Below are 17,247 nucleotides of genomic sequence, written 5' to 3'. Positions count from 1 at the left end.
CTGCTATTATGTCTTAACACCTGAGTCATGTATTCTGTGCACACTTGGGTCTGTCTTCTCACATTTTTTCAGTCTGCTCAACTGGATGCTGTTTCTAATGAGAAATATTTACTGTAGCCTCATTCCTTTAGGAGCTGACCTCTTTTCTTCTGATTAAAAAAAAAAAGTCTTTGTAGTTGCTTTCTTTTCTGCTATCCTTTATTTCTGACCATGCTTTTTTTCTTTCTCATTCATTCTTTTGTTTCCTTTCCCTTTTCTTCTCATCTCCTTTCCAACAACCAGCTATGTCCCTCCTCTCTCTCTCCCCTGAGCCCCACAACCAGTGTTTTGTGTATCCCCCACCCATATCTCACATCTTTTCATTTGTCATCTTTGTGGGCCTGTCTTACTGATGTACTACCATCTCTGTGCCAAATTGGCCTGTCTGCTGGATTCATCAGCTCCTGAAGCAGAGAGAAGCATTCCATGGGTACTTGATGCAAATTCTGTTTCTTGAGCCACAGCTCTCCTGCTCAGCCAAATGATTCCAGCCCTGTGTAATAATGAAGCAGAGCTGAATTAAGGATTTGAGAACTCCACATCTTCTCATGCACACTGGTGAGCTGAGAGACCATGGCAGCAGCTGGGAATGTCTAACCCAGAAATGAGGGAGAAGAGACTGCTGCAGGGTGTAAGAGATGGGAGAGGTACCTAGAATTTAAGGCCCTATGAGCTCACTTGTGTGTCTCACATTAATAGCATAAGAAATTAATGGAATCTGGAGCAAAAGGGGGTGTCAATTGACTCTGAGCTTTATTCTGGAAAAGAATAGGTCTAGCAATGATCAAGAGACATATGTGCATTTCCTTGGAAGGAAGCATTGCAGTTAAATTTGAGACACTGATATCCTTTCCACTTAGTCATGCAGCAGACCCTGAAGGACTGAGGAGCCATAACACGTCCTGCTGGGGAAGCCTGAGGGCACATTTTGCTGCCTGCAGGGATGGTGCTTGGAAGGCACATGATATGTGTGGTGATCTTACTGATGAAAAGATTGGCTACATGTTGCACAGCCATGTAAGTTAAAGTTCAGCACTGGGAGAGCTGAATTGGTGTCACTAAGGGAATGTGAGGAAATGTCACCACACTGAAATCAGACCAAGTGAGGTTTGCTTTGCCACTAAATGAGGAATGGCCTTGATGAAGCAAGAACCAAGCAGCCATTACTGGTCTGGTGAAACTTACTCTTCAAAATGAACCAATAGATAGCATCTGTGGCTGGGAGAGGGAAAGGGTTACTTCTAATTAACATGCATATTGAGTTGGAAATGCAATAGCAATATGCTGTGTAATTCCAGGGAAGGAGGCAGATAGGAGTTCCTTAGGAACTAGGGGTAGTGGCTGCCCTAAACACCATAATCATTATGCAGAAGCAACTTGTATTATAGGGCTTATGGGGGTGTTTTATCTGCATTTGGGATGCACCTTCTTAACAAGGAATATTGTTGACAGAATACTTAAATGAAAGAATCACATTCAGATGAACTTGTGCACAGCATAAGAAGAATAGCACATCTCATAAATTCCAGCTTTTCTGCCCTAGTATTCTGGAGAAGTTAAAAAATTATTAACTGTGGTGCTTTTTGTATTAGTTTAAGTATGGCCTGTCAATTTTTAATATACTTTATCAAATAGTTCAGCAGAAAATCAATACAGGGAGTGAAGATCCAGCTAAACAGAAGAGCTCTCTCACACTCAAGAGAGTTATTCTTTGCCTTCTTATGATATCATGGTGAATCTTCACAATGCTTTTCCAGAATCATAAGTCAAAGAAAAAGAACAAAAACATTCCTGCCAACATCTACAAAGTGCCCTGGACCAGTGTCCATTAACCCTGAAGTAGATCCAATAGAATTATGCCAAGAAATGAGAACAAAAGAAAGGACTGCAACAAGACTGCCTGACATTTTCCCCTGTTGGAAATGAAGTAAAAAGTTAGATTAGCAAACAAAACACCAAGGTATCTGGCAGCTTGTCAGGGTAGCAGCTCTGCCATCTGCGCCAAGGCCATGTGTCACTGTCATCCCTGAGGAACAGGTCTCTTGGAAGAACAGAAGATGGCTGTGCAGGACCAAGGAGGACACTGGCATGATTTCCTGTGGAGCTTGAAGATGTTCCTGACAGCTCTCATGCACTGACTGAAGGGTGCACCGAATGAGGCAGCAAGGAGCAGAACCAGGCTCTGTGTGGCAGGTCCCCCTCGATGGTTAGAGAGGAGCCAGTCTGTGGACTAGGAGTGTCTGTGCTGAAGCAGTCACAGGGAGCAGCAGCTGCACAGTGACCCTTGTATGGTCTCACAAACCTTTCATCTGGCAGCGGAGAGGAGGAACATTTTGATTACATCACCTGTGAAAACCTAAATCTTAGAAAATTACTGTGTGATTTGCTGTCTCTAGTAGCTTGTTCTTCTTGATTTTAGTAGATTTTGGTAAGCTCAGTGCCCTCAATAGGAGCCAGTGGCTGCTAAGCCCTGTCATGTCACAGACACACTTGTTCATAACAATGTGCTGAGGCTAAGCAAGATCTTGTTTAGCTCTTGCTTTTGCAGTACAGTGAGGCTTTGCAGATAAAGTGATTTTTGCTTTCTTTCAAGCAGTGTGTTTCTTTAAAAGTTTGAAATGTACTGCTGTAACCAACCTGCACAGCACTCCAGCAGCATTACACTTCTCAGGTAGCAAATGTGCCTGTAACCAGCAGTGCTGTGCTGCAAGGTGTGAAAGAGATACAGAACATGAATCCTGCTTTTACTCAGACCAGGTGTTGTATACAGCAGGTAGTAGAATAGGTGTTTGAGGGTCAGACTTCAGGTTTATCTCCTAATCATTACTCCTGAGAGAAAGGGATCCTCTCTTTTGCCTTTAAGGGACTGTTTTAAACTAGTGATTTGTCTCATAAGCTATTACCAATTGCTCCAAGACACTGAAGTGTTAAAAGATGAAGTCTTCACTTGCATTTGTCAAAATATTACATGTACTGGCTCATTTTTCCTTACTTTCATCCAGATAGCATTTAGAAATTAGATTTGCAGCCCACTAATGGATGGCCGAAGCAGGCAAGCTGCTCAGACATTATGAATTCTACAGCTGTAGAGGTTAGAAGTTCTCTGTCCACAGCAGTGACACAACATGGAGAGCATGAACAGAGTTTTTGGGGTGCTGGCATGTCTCAGGCCATGTTCAGCAAGATCAGCTCTGCAGAGAAAAGCTCAATGGATCTTGCAAACCTCAGCACTTTGCAACAGACAACAGAAGCAGCTGTCAGGGCAGTGATGGTTTCCTTAATAAGAAAGGATATAGAACATCATCCCACCAACTCTCCTGTTGGTACCATGGGCTATCAAAGTGGAAATGGGAGGTTCCATGACCCTCAGTCAGCCTCTTGACCTTTTGAGTTACTGTGTTTACCTGCTAAATCTGCTGTTAGCAACCACTTTCTCTTGTGGTTACAGATCAGATGAGCAGCTAGACAGTGTTGCTGGCCAGCTTGGTACTGAGACACTTGGCAAAGAGATGCTACAGGAAGAGATGAGTAACTCTTCCCTCTGAGAATATCAAACAAATAACTCAGAGGGGTGCTAAGGCTCTGTATGCATGAGAGGAGTTCCTCCTCTGTCACTAGACCGGTAAAATTGAGTCAGTCCTCATTGCTAAATATTCATTTTAACAATTTTAACAGCAGGTCCTCTTATAAATGCACTGAAATTTGGTATTTCCTTTATATTTGCATCATCTACTTTTAGATACCTTTTGTCACAGTTACTTAACTTTTTTTTTAATTTGCCTTGAGAAACTGGGGCAAAAAATTACAAGAGCAAACATGAATAAAGATAAGGAGCTGGACTGTTGCAGCTGTGCCATCCAAGTTAGTATAGAGCTCAAGCAGTGGTTTGGGTCCTAGCAAGTCTTATATTATTCCAGTGATAACTCTATTTCAGTGGCAAGCAAACTCATGTGGAAGAAGAGCTGGTCCATGTGTAGCTCCCTAAGTAAATTGTCATGCTTTTTGGTCTCTTTAAAATTTGGAGTATGAGAGCCAATCTAGAGCTGAAAGCACATAAGAAGGCTTTTAATGCAATTGCTATGGCTTTGGTGAAATAAATGGTTGTGCAAATTTTGTCATTATCAAAGCCTTGTCTGTCTCTCTAGGACATGGGGGTTTTCATCTCATACACTTTCAAGAAACAAGTGATTCCCAATTATGCCAGTGCTGTGCCCACACATGGATCAGAGGATATAACATAACTGTGGAAAACCAGTACTGTATATACTGCTGTAGGGAATGGGATGAGCAAGATGCAGCTCAGATTAGGTGGCCACAGGGCTTTGTTCTCCCAATAAACCCTCTTAATCTTCCTTCAGGGCACACACACGCCCACAGGGCTGTAGCCAGCACCTCTGGGTACACTCAGTTCCAAGCTGTGTGGCACAGTCCCCACAACGCCTGTGGCCACACAGCCACAAGTGCCAGGAGAGGCCGTGATTACAGGTGGTGCTGTTACTGCAGCTACTCTGACCCTCCTGGCAGGACAGGGGAGCAGAAGCCACTGTGCCTGTGATCAGGTACATCTCCTCCTCTCTGCAGAGAGGAGCCTGAGTGGCTCTCACCCTGCTCTTGCCATGGTGTGCCCATGTGGGAATAATGAGTGCTTTGGGCTGCAAATATACATAGCTAATAGCAATTACACAAACAGGGAGTAATTGTCTCATTATTTGTACTGGCAGTACACAGGCTCCTCTGCTGCATCACCTCAACTCAGGCGCTGGAGGAGAAGTCTTTCAAAGATGTGTTCCAGAAGCAAGCCTTTACTTCTGAAGGAGATAACATGTCAAAATAATTTGTCAAAGATAAATTTCAAGAACATTTCTGCTTCTTATTTCTGATAGTTCATGAAAGTTCCTGCCCCTAAAGAGCTTTTATATGTATCTGTTTTAGAGCTCCCAGGCCTGCCTCCCAGCTCAATGTTTGAAACACCACACAAAAGAAAATACGCTGTTTGTTGAAAAGAAGTGGCTTGGTAGGGACAGGGTGAAGCTACACACCTTCTGCTCTGCCCACTTTTGAAAACAAGTTCAGTTTAAACTTCTGTTGGTAAAAGTGCAGTGGGCACATGGAATGGAAGTGAAATATTCTGGTGCTTGTGTCTCAGTGGATGTGTCAGCTTTAGAAAGATTGGGATCAAGAAGAGAAGAGACAAAATTAGGGGCAGAAATAGTTCCATAGTTATTTTAAATTCATCTTTCAGCATTTAATTTTGAATGATTTCTAATTTTTTGTTGGTGTAATAGTAACTTATTCTGTCAGAAAATTTACACTGGGAAAAATATTGTAATTTGAATAATTATCTCCTTTCCCTTATGTGGGAATCCCACAGCAGATACAGTGTATTTGTATTCAGTGGTATGCAAAATTATATAACAAAAATTTTAAGGCTGAGGAACACAGTTGTGTGTTTCACTACAGTTCGCTCTTGACCTGTGCAAAATAAAATAGTTGCTATGATATTTGAAGATGGATCCTCAAAATGCCATTAAAAACATTATTTTCTTTCTTTGCTAGTAAGATTATGATAGTTTCCACACTGTGTCACAGTTATGAGTAAGCGACTGTACTACATTTTAATACTAGCTATTCCTAATCTGGTTTTTTGCTTTTTCACTAGTGCTAATCCTTGTTTCAGCACAATTGAGGGTACAGTGTGCTGGGACTCCTGATGGGAAGGAGTCCTAGAGGGGGACAGGAAATGCCTTAAGGCTTCATGCACTAAAGACACAGTGAGTAAAAATCCAGCCTGCACAAGGATGTAGTTTCTTTTGTTCTCACAAACACTTCCCATTGGAAATTTGGGGTTTCTCATCTTGTTAAGGATTCATCACTATCAAGTCTGATGTGCAATTTTGCTTAGTCGCTGCCTGAACTCTACATCATTCTGTGAGTTTTTCTGATGTGAAATCCTGCCTATGAAAACTAAGGTTCAAGTGCAATAATTAAGCTTTACTCAGAAAAAAAATTCCCTCCCACATGACTCAACGCATATTTAGAACAGTGGTGTGATGTGGTCCGTGCCAGCCTCCGGATGGAACCACAGCCTGGAGACACCAGGGGTTCCCCATGGGCCTTTCCTTGCTGGGACAGGCACACCCACGTGTCATGAGAACAAGCACGTTCAACATGTAGAGGGAACCTGTTGTGTTCCTTAGGCCTGGAACAAGATCTAATGTTATTAACTCTGAAAGACCTTCTAAAAGGTCTGAAAACCTAATTTTGACTTTTGATTTTTTCGCTCTGCCTCTTTCTCCTTTTGTTTTATTTTGGGCAGGTGTTACTGTGCCTGGGATCTGTGGGCTGATGGGAATATTTAAAATTTTATCAAAACTGTAGTTGTGTTTACTTTTAATACCTGAAGACACTGTTATTAATATTGGGAGTTAAAAGCCTTGTAAAAATGTTTTTCTTTATACAAACAGTAGAAAAATAGCCACTTATTAAATGAAGTTACATATTAGAATATTTATTTATTTATACTTGTGTAATTTGGTTTATGAGATAATGCAGCTTTTAAATAGTTAGTTGGTTTTGTCATGTTTTGTCATCTGCCAAATAATTTGACAAATTTGCTATAAACTCCCTGACATTTTTGCTCAAAAGAGTTAGTATTCTTCATTCTTTGCTGCCAGACAGGTCGTGTATCTTTTCAGGCCTGAAGAATTTCTATCGGCTATTTAAATGCAAGGCCACAAAGAGAAAGCCAGACTCAGGCTGCAGCAGGCTGAGCTGGGGTGATTCAGGACCAAAGGAGCTGCAGCACATAATGAAACTGTAACTGCACCGTGCTCCAGGCGTTATACGTGGCAGTGTAAACTGGCTGCTTTTCCCGTCAAAAAGGGGAATGTGCAAGGCTGTCACAGGCACTGCATGAACAAGGATGATGAAAATGGTTATGGAGTGACACTTTAAAAGTTGGGGGTTTTTTTCCTGCTACTTAGGCAGGGAATTTGACTAAAGATGGCTGCTGGCAGTTCCCTGCTGCCGAGGGAAGAGGATGCATCCCTGCTTCCCAGCTTTCAGTGCCGGCAGGAAAAGAAAGGGCAGAGCTGGGCATTGGTCTCCCCTTGGCGCTAATGGCAGCCGGCTTTGCTTTTACTCCCTGCAGCTGGGCTCGGAGCCAAGGGAATTATATACAGCCATGGCTGTGTGCTGAAAGGAGGAGGAGGAGGAGGTAGAATAATCTTTCCCAAGGCTTCTTGCACCTCTCTCTGATGTTGCCTTCTGCAGCAAGTTTCTCTTCACCTGTGAGACAGCTCACAGTACTAAAATGGGACTGGGAAGATGCCGTGAGCTCATTTTTAGTGCAGCAAAAGAAATCTGGTACAAAGGAGCCATATCCTTGTGTTGGCCCTCAGACAAGGAGGTGATGCATCCCTACTCCATGCAGCTGAGCAGCACAAGCAGGGAAAGCCTCCAAGTTGGAGTCGCCGCCGGCTTGTGGGTTTGTAACTGAGCCGGGGCTGATTTCACAGCACAGGCCCTGCTGGCAGGTCTTATGTCGTGGTGTCAGCAGCCTTACAGTGATTTTTAAACAAGGCTGTGTTAAATTTGATGGGAGAAGAAATATCCTTTAAAAATCTACTGCCAACAAGTGGGTTTATTGATGGTTTTCAGAGAAGTACCTCAAGGGAGCAGGCCGTGAGGCTTCTTAGGCACAAGTGTGATGGTGAATGAGGGAGATGCACACAGGGACGTGCTTGTATTGGTGAAGGCAGCACTGCAGCGTGTTCCTACTGTGAATACGTGGGGAGGGGAATAGCCTGGAACTGCCACAACACTGACTGAAAACCACAAGTACAGAAAGCAACAGTACCTGCAGTCCCGTGGCAGGGCCTGGAAATCAGCTCTGAAGGGTTCTCAGCACACCCTTTCTGAGGTTCTGCACAGGTGCCATTGCCCTTTTGTTTACATGGCAGTGGAGGGGGTGTGTACAGAGGAATATGCACAAGTTTATACAATTGCCTGGGTTTAAAAAGCATTTTTTTTTCCTGCAGGATGTATTTGGCCATGACCATTTATTTGTTTATTGGCATCTAGTACTGAAATTAGGTCATAACAACTTTTATCTTCTATAAACCAGATGGGCAGCTTTCCCAAGATGCTGGGTTGCTGCTTTCCCTTCAAGCTTGCTGCTGTGAAGGGCTTTTGCTGGCTGGCAGACTACTGCCTGTGCTGTGCAGGTAGCCTGGTGGCTGGTGGGGGGCTTATGGAGAGGAATCTGGAGCCATTTCCATGTCTTTGAAGGTGTTTCTGGCTCTGGCAGTTTGCTGACAGCGAGGCCTCTTTCCGCTTGTTTCTTGTGCATCTCTTCACTCAGTGGGGTTGTTTCCTGTCATAACTTGCAGGCTTGCCTTGCAGACTTCCATCTATCCCTTCTTTTTCTTGTTTTGACCACAGGGAGCTCTCTGAGTATAAACTTGTTTCTGCCCATGTTCACGCCCTTGAAAAATAATCTTATGAAGGAGGTCAGTTTATTGTAGCAATACCTAGGGATTTAGGCAAACTCAAGAACCCGTATTTCATACTTTGTGCAAGGAAACACATAAGAAGGTGTAACTTTTGCCCTGAAGACTTGTAACAGTATATTCTGCTGAGCCTGGTGCATCCTCTAAAGTCATCAGGGGACATAAGTTATAGCTTCCAGGAAGAACAGTGGATTCAAATCAATGTAGTGCTGTAGGTAACTCATCTGACTGGTGGGAATGTATTGGAAAACAGGGCGGAACAGGAGTGGCTGCATGTGCAGTGTGGGTTGGCAAAGGTTTGAGCAGCTCAGCGGCTGCTGACTTGCTACATTGGGCTTGTACCAGTGAGGAAAAGATCTCAGTAGTGCCTGGGACTCCACCAGTGTGAATGAGGTTGTAGGACTGGGCTTCACAGAGCACCGTTTGGTCCTCCATTGAACCAAAATTCACATGAATGATTTATTTCATACCCAGTAAGAGTTCTTCCAAAACCAGTGGGAATACTCGAGGATATAAGCCTTTGCCAGACTAAGACTTGAAAACTAGTGTGATTTCCGTGTTTAATTTGATTTTTATTTTTTAATGTATCATGTGGTGGGGAACAGAATATCCGAAGGACCTTTGTTTTGTACACAGAAGTGTTTCAGCCTCTGTAGTTTAAAAGCAAAAAAAAAAAAAAAAAAAAAAAAAAAAAAAAAAAAAAAAAATTCCAAAAAAATGAAGCTAGAAGGCAACAGCTAGGTTTAAAAGCAAGAAAGATTTTCTTGCTAAATATCCTCAGATCAAGCATATTTTAATAGAAATGTTCAAGATCATCTTCTGTTGAATGCTGACATTGTATTTAGATTTATCTTTTCTAAGTTTATATTTTATGCAAAGACAAACAAACAAAAGAACTTTTTTTTTTCTTTTTTTCTTTTTTTTTTTTTTTGCAGAGAGTTGGATTGAACGATGTCTCAATGAAAGTGAAAACAAACGTTATTCCAGTCACACCTCTCTGGGGAATGTTTCTAATGATGAAAGTAAGTAACTTGTCATTCATTTTAAGTGAGTGTGAACATGTCCGAGTGCTCATTTCCTGCTATATAAGTTGCTACAGCTCGATTAAATTTTTAGTATTGTGTTTTTTAAAGAGTCAACTCACTTGACATACTCAATAGTTTTACTAATTTTTTTTCTGGAATATTTGCATTTTTAAAAGGAAATAATACTGTTTATTGGTTAAAGCAATCAGAAGAATTTGTGTGTCACTGAATAAAGGTTGAATGATCACTAAAATGTGCTGTCAGGATCAGCTTAGAAGAAAAATCACCTGTTTTTCTTTTCACTGGTGAACACCATGTGGTCAAAATACGGGGAAAAAATGTGCTATTTTCCAATACTACTATATCAAAACATAAATTTAAAAAATACTTCCATTAATAATTAAACAATTGTGAGATTAAAAAATCAGTTACTAAAACATGATATTGTTTTCTTTTTAGTCAGAGAGAGAAAACATTTATCAATCTAGCTGATTTTTCATCAACTATTTTTTTTCTTTTCTAGTGATATTAATTTTAGATCTTGATTTTTAACAACAGCAGGTAATCAAAATTATTTCAAAGTAGTTTAAAACAACCAATTTGTTCGTTTTTAAAATTGCAAGACAATTTCTAGCCTACCATTTAGTTTTTCCTGTTTATGTAATTTCTATTCTGTTTAACTTGCCTAAAGCAAAATACTCTTCATGTTACTTTTCATCTCCAGAATTCATATATTCACACTACAAGATATTAATACAGATGGAATTCTTTAATCCAGTAACTAGTAATTTACATTTAATAAATATGTGTTTTAAAAGTGTATTTTAAATAACTTCATTGCTGCAGTTTCCTTTTTTTTTTTTTTTTTGCATTTTAAGAGAATTATTTATTTTGACATTGTGGCAAAACTACATGCCTTGTAGCACAGTATTGTAATGGATCATGAAATTTGCTGTATTGGGGCCTTACTCTCATTTGTTTAGGGATATTTTTGAGGGAATATTTCTGAAGGAGATGGAAGATATTAGTAGAAAAATGGTATTTATTCATGACTCCCAAGCTAAGAACCATGAACAAGAATCTTTAAAAATAGACGATGAAACTGGGAGAAGTTTGCGGTTTTCTGTTTTTAAAAATTAAGGAATAGAAATTAATTTATCTTTAAAAAATTATAGTAGATTATAGTGAAAATAAAAAAAGAAGCTTGCAGTTTTGAATCTTATGAGAACCTGTGAGATACACAAAGTTCATTTCACTCTGATGCTACTGAGAAAGTGATGGAAGGAATCTGTAATGAATGAGATGTGTCTTCAGACTCTTCATAGGGTCAGAATTCAGGATTGTTAAATGTGCTTTAAATATGAGCCTGAGAAATTTCCACATAGCTGGGGCCAGTAAAATGAGGACCTGTGTGGTTAACAAGAGCAGGTGTTTCACACAGTGGCATTGAGAAGATGGCATGGTGGCTCATTCTGTTTTCTGGTTCTGGAAATAAGGGGCAAGCAATGATAATGAAAGGCAGTGAATTTAGAACTGATAAAACAAAATACATAAATGAATTTGTTCCTCTATTTGTGTGCAGAAGACATTGTCACAGCATATAATGGAAACCCAAATGAGAGGCAGAGTTGATTTTATCTAGCTTCCTTCTTAATAGCCAGTTCTTCCAGATGCTTCCTTTGCACTGATTACCAGCATTTCTGCAGTGCAGATAAGAGAATTAATCCACCTGAAAAGTCATCCTTGTTTTGAGGGGGAGGTGAGGGAAGGGAGAAGGTGAAGAGGAAGAAGTAGGAAAGCAAAATAAGCCACAGCAGTAATCTGTGAAATCCAGAACAAACTAGAAGTTTCACTGTAGAAATCATTGTCCTATGTGCTCATTTCTAGCCCTTGAGTTATTTCTAACACCACCCAAAAAACAACCAGAAATTTCCAAACCATCACATCATTTTTTGTCCAGCTTCTGTCATACATTTACAAACAAAGCGGGAGGTAAAGTGTTTTGAGAAAACCCATATAACCCTATTTGAATTTTTCAGAGTGGTGGTCAAATTGCTGTTGTCAGTGTAGGTCCAGTTTTCATCTGCAACCAAAAGAAAGCCTAAACCACCTTTCTCTTGACTAGTTTTTTTGTCTCTACATACATGAGGTAGCTGTTGGCTGGACTACCAAGGAAAATGTGGGTTTGGTTTTCAGTTGGGGTGGATTATTTTTGGCCTTGGCTTCATTGAAGATTGAGAACTTATGCTGTGAACCAATAATGTTCTCACTGGGCATAATGCTTGCTCTTGTGACTCTTTTTTTTCCTGGATGATTTTAGAGTTCATAGGGTTTTAGGACAGGAGTAATAGTTTTGGTGATCTCCTTTTCTACAGCTGAAGTATGCTACAGAGCACATACTTCAGGCACAGGGGTCCTTTGCAATCTTCCATTCTTATCCAGATATCCCCAGGCCTCTTGAACCTGCATTACACTGGGAAAGGAAGTGATGACTCATAGCCATGGATTCACATAATCTCTGTGCTTCCTTGGGTGCTTCTTACCCTTTTGGAACATTTTATGACCTCTTCCAAACTACAATCTTTACATTCTAATATAAAAATTATCACTAAGTTTTATTTCACTTTCCAGCTTTTAAAACATTTTTCCTGCTGCCACTTCCATATTCCACATTAGTCAAAAGATTCACAGGAAAAGGGAACGGTACAATCTTGTTGCCAATAACTGAAAAAAACCAATTCCATAACATTTTCTGTGTATTGTGCATTAAACCAGATTATCCAAATTGAAATAGAGGTCCGGAAGAACACAAATAAAGGCTTACGAAAGTTTCAACTTCAGTTCCATGGGGAAGAAATCATGATGTTTCTTGATGAGGTGGAAGGGTTGCTTGTCCAAATTTTCTTGATTATTTGGAAATGTGAATGTGTAGACTTCCTTGGAGATAAAAGAAAATATTCAGACTACTTTTTGTGTTTCAAAAGTGGTATTCAAAATCCTTGCTCATACTAGCTGTAATGACTTACCCAGCAGCTTTGTTTTTTGTTTGAAGTAAACCTCTTATGCTTCTATTAAAAAAAAAAAAGAAGTTTAAATAAGAGCAGCTACTTGCTTTCACTGAAATTTTCCTTGGAGAAAATTCTTTCTTTTTCAGTTATACCTACTCAGTGAAAACTATGCTTCCATATTTCTCAGAGGATTTTAAAATCTCCCACTGTTCTAAAAGCATGGAATACATGCTAATGAGCCTGAATCTCATTTATGGCTGCATGTAAATAGGAGACAAGATAGCTTAGTACTATAATTTAATTTTGGCTAAGGCGAAGTAAGTTCTGAGAACAGTCTGAATCTGGCCTGCAGGAGATACAGAGGAAGAGGATATTCCTCTGAAAATTATGCAGCTACCTGAACTAAGGGAAGGATTTTATCTATATAAAGCTAGTAACAACATGTTAGTTTCTTTCTTGGTTTTGAGACCCATGCAGGCAGCACTGGAAAGTACAGGGCTCTCCAGTTACCTCCACAGTGGAAAGAAGAACATAGTTCCGTTTTAGTTATGACACAGACTAACACATTACAAAAAAGGCGTGTCTTTGCTTCAGGTTGTTCCACTCCCTGTGTTTAAGGCAGCAGGCTCAAAGCTGCTGAGTACAGCTCCCGTTGTCTCCGTGCCTTGCACCAAGAAGTAAGAAATCCCTTGAGCTGTACCTAGAATCAGACAGCAAAAGTTAGACGGGTCCCACTGAGAGCTCTGGGGAAGCCACTAAGATACAAACATGCACAAGATACAAACAGGGCTCTACTTGAGTGGCTTTGAAACAGAATTTTGGAAGTGAGATGGAAAAGTTAGCAAAAGGACTTCCACGGAGTTTGGGACAAAAGGATCCTCTGATATCTCTATGAGCCAACAAATAGTATTTTTCTAGAACATCATTGATTTCTGGTTTTATTATGTTTAAAGGCCCTTTCTGTGCTGAGACTTTTACTTGCAGTTGCCTAAGATATTATCTGCATTCAGTTTGGGATGAGTACCAGGTTTTCCACTTAATCAGGTACCTTGAAGACACCATTCCTTGGGATGCTGGTAGTCCTCCTATTGGCAGTGGTGTGAGCACACTTCATGGGTTTCTCCCTGGGGTGCTTTGTGTGAAGCCCTGCAACTGTGAATTGAACAAGATTTTTGCTTGTGACTTCAAGACCTTTTGGATTTGTCACAGAAGAATTGTCATGTCTCTTCTTTGACAGTGCCTTGAAGCAGGACTTCTTTTCGGTTACTTTATTTCCTTTTCCTACACTATAGGTTGGATTTAAAAAGTATTGAATTTTAAAAGGTATGCCTTTATTTTAATCTACAGTGTTGTTTTGATGTGAATTGATAAAATGACAGGCCAAAAAGTAAGAAATGCTGTTTTCCCTTCCCTCTTTCATGCTAGACAAAGTGATCTGGTATCAGACCTGAGTCAAGAGTTAAACATTCTCTGCTTGATATGGACACCATTAGGTGCCCTGCTGACAGCTAAAATATAAAGTTATTTATTATTTTCTGCTAGTCAATTATCTGATGAGACTATATTGTTAAACTAGACAAGGTAGAATGAAGAGCTTTTATATGTAATACTGCAAGTTTGTATTCCTAGGTCCCATCTATTCCTGTACCATCTGCAACCCTTTCCAGCTTTTTAATGGAAAAGTAAAAGTTTGACTGGCACCTGGTTCATTGACAGAAAACAAAATTGCACCATTTTCTTCTACAGAGAATTGACTTTGGGGTGACAAGCACTAACTCTGAAAAATTTAGCTTTGTTGAAAATCCAATTGTTCGATGGAAATTAACTTAAGAAATTAAAGAAAAATAGAAAAAAGAAATTAAAAAGAAATTTTAGAGTTACAGTTAAAGAAATTTTCTGAGTTACAGTTGAAGTCCATCTTTTCCTTGGTTTTAAGGGACAGTTAGGAGAGGATGCTGAGGGGCTTTCAAGAAGGATCCCCAGGAGGCAAAAATACCTGAGGAAGGAGACATAAATTGCAGTTTATGACCTAATTGTTAGTTTGTGTCGTTAAAACAAATCCTTAGGGAGGATTTGAGTGGGAGGAGCTGAGTATGGCTGGCGTGAAGTGTGTCTGAGGGCAGGTTAGGTAAGCCCTGCTCACAGCAGCTCACCCTTAATGCAAGTGAAAAACAGCTGATGGGGGGGATGGAAAGGGTGTAGAGATATTGTGTAAATTAGATATTGACTTGAAATTTGATGCCTGCCACGTGTCCAGAGGGGAATTCAGCCCCGTTAGCACAGGTGGAAGCCATGCCCTGACAGGTCCTTGCGCGTGTGGGCTCAGCCTTCATTCAGGCCTCATGTGCCCGCGTCTGCTGCACGCCGGCCGCCTGGTCAGGAAAAACAAACGAAACCCACAATTTAAAAGTGATTTGAGATGTGTATGTTGGTCCTGTGCGCCGAATAAAAGCGGGCCCTGAAAGGCAGGGAGGGAGTGTGCGGCCCAATAATTAGGGGCCATTGTCATGCAGATGCGGGGGGGCTGCGCTGTGGGTCCAGGGGAGCTGCGCAATGGGATTTCCTGGCGCCCAGGGATAAAGGGTGTTCGGCCGGCACAGCTTCCCGTGGGTAAGGCAAGAAATCCCGCGGTACGAGGGCTGCAGGCAGAGCCTTCCAAGCCGGGCTGGTTTTTGTGTTCGTGGGTTCCCCGCACAGCACAAAAGGCCTCCCAAGAGGGTCCGATGTGCGGAGGGGATAGCGCTGCTCCCGTAAGATCCCGCGTCCTGAAGGCTCGCTTAAATTACTTCCAAAAGCTAATTACATGGAGAAATGCGACTTGCAGCGTGGTGTACATCTTTACCCCGTTATTTAGGTATCAAAGCCATCTATGCTGAACGCTTTCATCGGGGACAAAGCTGTTAAAATCTCAAAATGTGTTTGATACAGCACTGTTTCCCAAAGAATAACTTTCTGGAGCTGCTGATTGTGCTCTACTAAGCTTTCATCCAGGAATGTTTTATATGTTTAACAAAACACGATTTAGTCAGAATTATTCTGTACGTATTTTTAAATTGTTTCAAAAGAACAAATGCCTGCTAGGAAGAATCCAATATTTGAAGTTTTATTTCAATTACCTTTTTCCTTATTCATCTTTTATCCGAATTTTTGGAAAGTGAGCAAACCAGAGTTGCCTTGGAAACAGTTAATGGGGGAAATTATCAGAGAAATCACCTGAAAAGGAATAAAGTATATTAAGAATATACACTTCTTCTCATTCAGAATTAATCACTCTAAATTTATGAACATCTAATAATTACCTTATGTTAGGATCAAACAATGTGTGTACCCCATTAGTTTAAATGCCTTATCTAATATAAAATTTGTGTAAGGCAACAGTTCCCTTATAGTGCGTGAAACAGTTTATGTGTTCTCACATGCTGGTAGAGATCTAAGAGTTGCTTTTTTCCCACATAAATTTATCCTTTTCAATGTCAGTATTCCTAGGTACCACTCTGCTCCTGCTATCTGTGATATTTGCACAGTTAACTGCCTTAAATAGTATCTACAGATGGTAGTTTAGGGAACTTCATTATTTATGTGTCTGAATTTTAGCCAGAATTTTGAGAAAGCTTTGGCACTTGAGCACATTTTAATTGTTTTTAAATTTATTTTAATTAGTTTAAGAAAAAATTCTTACCATTTAAAAATTATTTCTTTTTAAAAAACAGTTAATGAATTGCTCAGAAATTCCTGATGAAATCACACAGCTTTTTTTGTTTGTTCCTTAACAGATGAGGAAAAAGAAAATAATAGAGCATCAAAACCGCATTCAACTCCAGCTACACTGCAATGGTAAGATGCCTTTTAAAAAGATCAAGAAAATCTCTTATTGTTTTTTCTAATGCGTTTTCCAGATGAAGGAATAGAACTCTTGGCCATCTTAGAGTTCTGAAGATCGTTTCACTGTGTTTCATTTGCCTGTTTGTAACCTGTACAGCATTCCTCAACAAATGTCTTACAGGATTTGTTTGAACAGAGGAAACTTCTGATACAGTTTAGAAAATCTACTTAATGTATTTATTTGCCTTTCCAACTGATTTTTCGTGGTTTGTCATCGTCGTTACATTTATTGCAAAAAAGAAAACTAGTACTGAGATTTTTTTTTTCAAGACTCACATTTGTTTCAGTGCCTGATGAAGCCCACCCATACCAACTGTTTTCCTGACATGAGATCTCTGTAATTTAACGTAAAAGACAGCAAAAGGAAAGAGTTTGAGGTTTGATTAATTTGTCAACATCCCCTTACAAAGTTCTTGAGGACAAAAAAGGAAGAGTAATTAGGAAGAGAGATAGTTTGAGTCTACAGTGCTATGAAAAATAAATAAGTGCTGTTCCCTGTAATTTGCAGCAGTATTTTAGTCTTCATGTTCTGTAATGTGTACCTCTAATTCTGACATCCCTTGCTATAGGTCATCTCGTAGACTTTTGTTGACTTTTGCCTCAATTTAGATATTTAATTCTTGTTTAGATTACTTAATATTGTAAGTCATCAAGTATCTTTTGAGAGGTTCCATATATCTGGCAGAACAGAGCTCTCTTACAGAGAAGCCTCTGAGCACGCTTATCTGAAATCCCATAGCCTTTAGCTTGTTTTAAGCCTTTTTAAAGAAAGGCCTTTACTTT

General features: G+C 40.1%; 1 protein-coding gene and 1 long non-coding RNA gene across 13 annotated transcripts in view; one reads left to right on the top strand and one right to left on the bottom strand.

The window, feature by feature from the left end:
- The window catches only part of RFX4 (regulatory factor X4), an 86,924-nt gene that overhangs the window by 9,916 nt on the left and 59,761 nt on the right, over positions 1–17,247 (top strand). For 3 of the 10 annotated variants that reach the window (XM_064420428.1, XM_064420427.1, XM_064420432.1), the window contains exons 2-3: positions 9,485–9,571; positions 16,356–16,416. In XM_064420428.1, coding sequence (XP_064276498.1) covers positions 9,485–9,571; positions 16,356–16,416 — 148 coding nt within the window. The other 7 variants (XM_064420430.1, XM_064420434.1, XM_064420436.1 and 4 more) reach the window with 6 other exon arrangements.
- Positions 12,865–14,763, bottom strand: LOC135300709 (uncharacterized). 3 transcript variants are annotated; one of them, XR_010362485.1, is made up of 3 exons: positions 14,284–14,763; positions 13,631–13,734; positions 12,865–13,282 (listed from the first exon to the last, which is right to left on the bottom strand). It is a non-coding gene; the product is annotated as an uncharacterized LOC135300709 (long non-coding RNA). The 3 variants fall into 3 exon arrangements; XR_010362486.1 differs by having other exon boundaries at positions 13,631–14,359; positions 14,464–14,763; XR_010362484.1 differs by having other exon boundaries at positions 13,631–14,763.

This window comes from Passer domesticus, chromosome 5 (assembly GCF_036417665.1).
Source record: "Passer domesticus isolate bPasDom1 chromosome 5, bPasDom1.hap1, whole genome shotgun sequence".
Taxonomy (NCBI): Eukaryota; Metazoa; Chordata; class Aves; order Passeriformes; family Passeridae; genus Passer; species Passer domesticus.
Note: the sequence above shows the minus strand (reverse complement) of the source record. Positions and strands in the feature narration are given on the sequence as shown.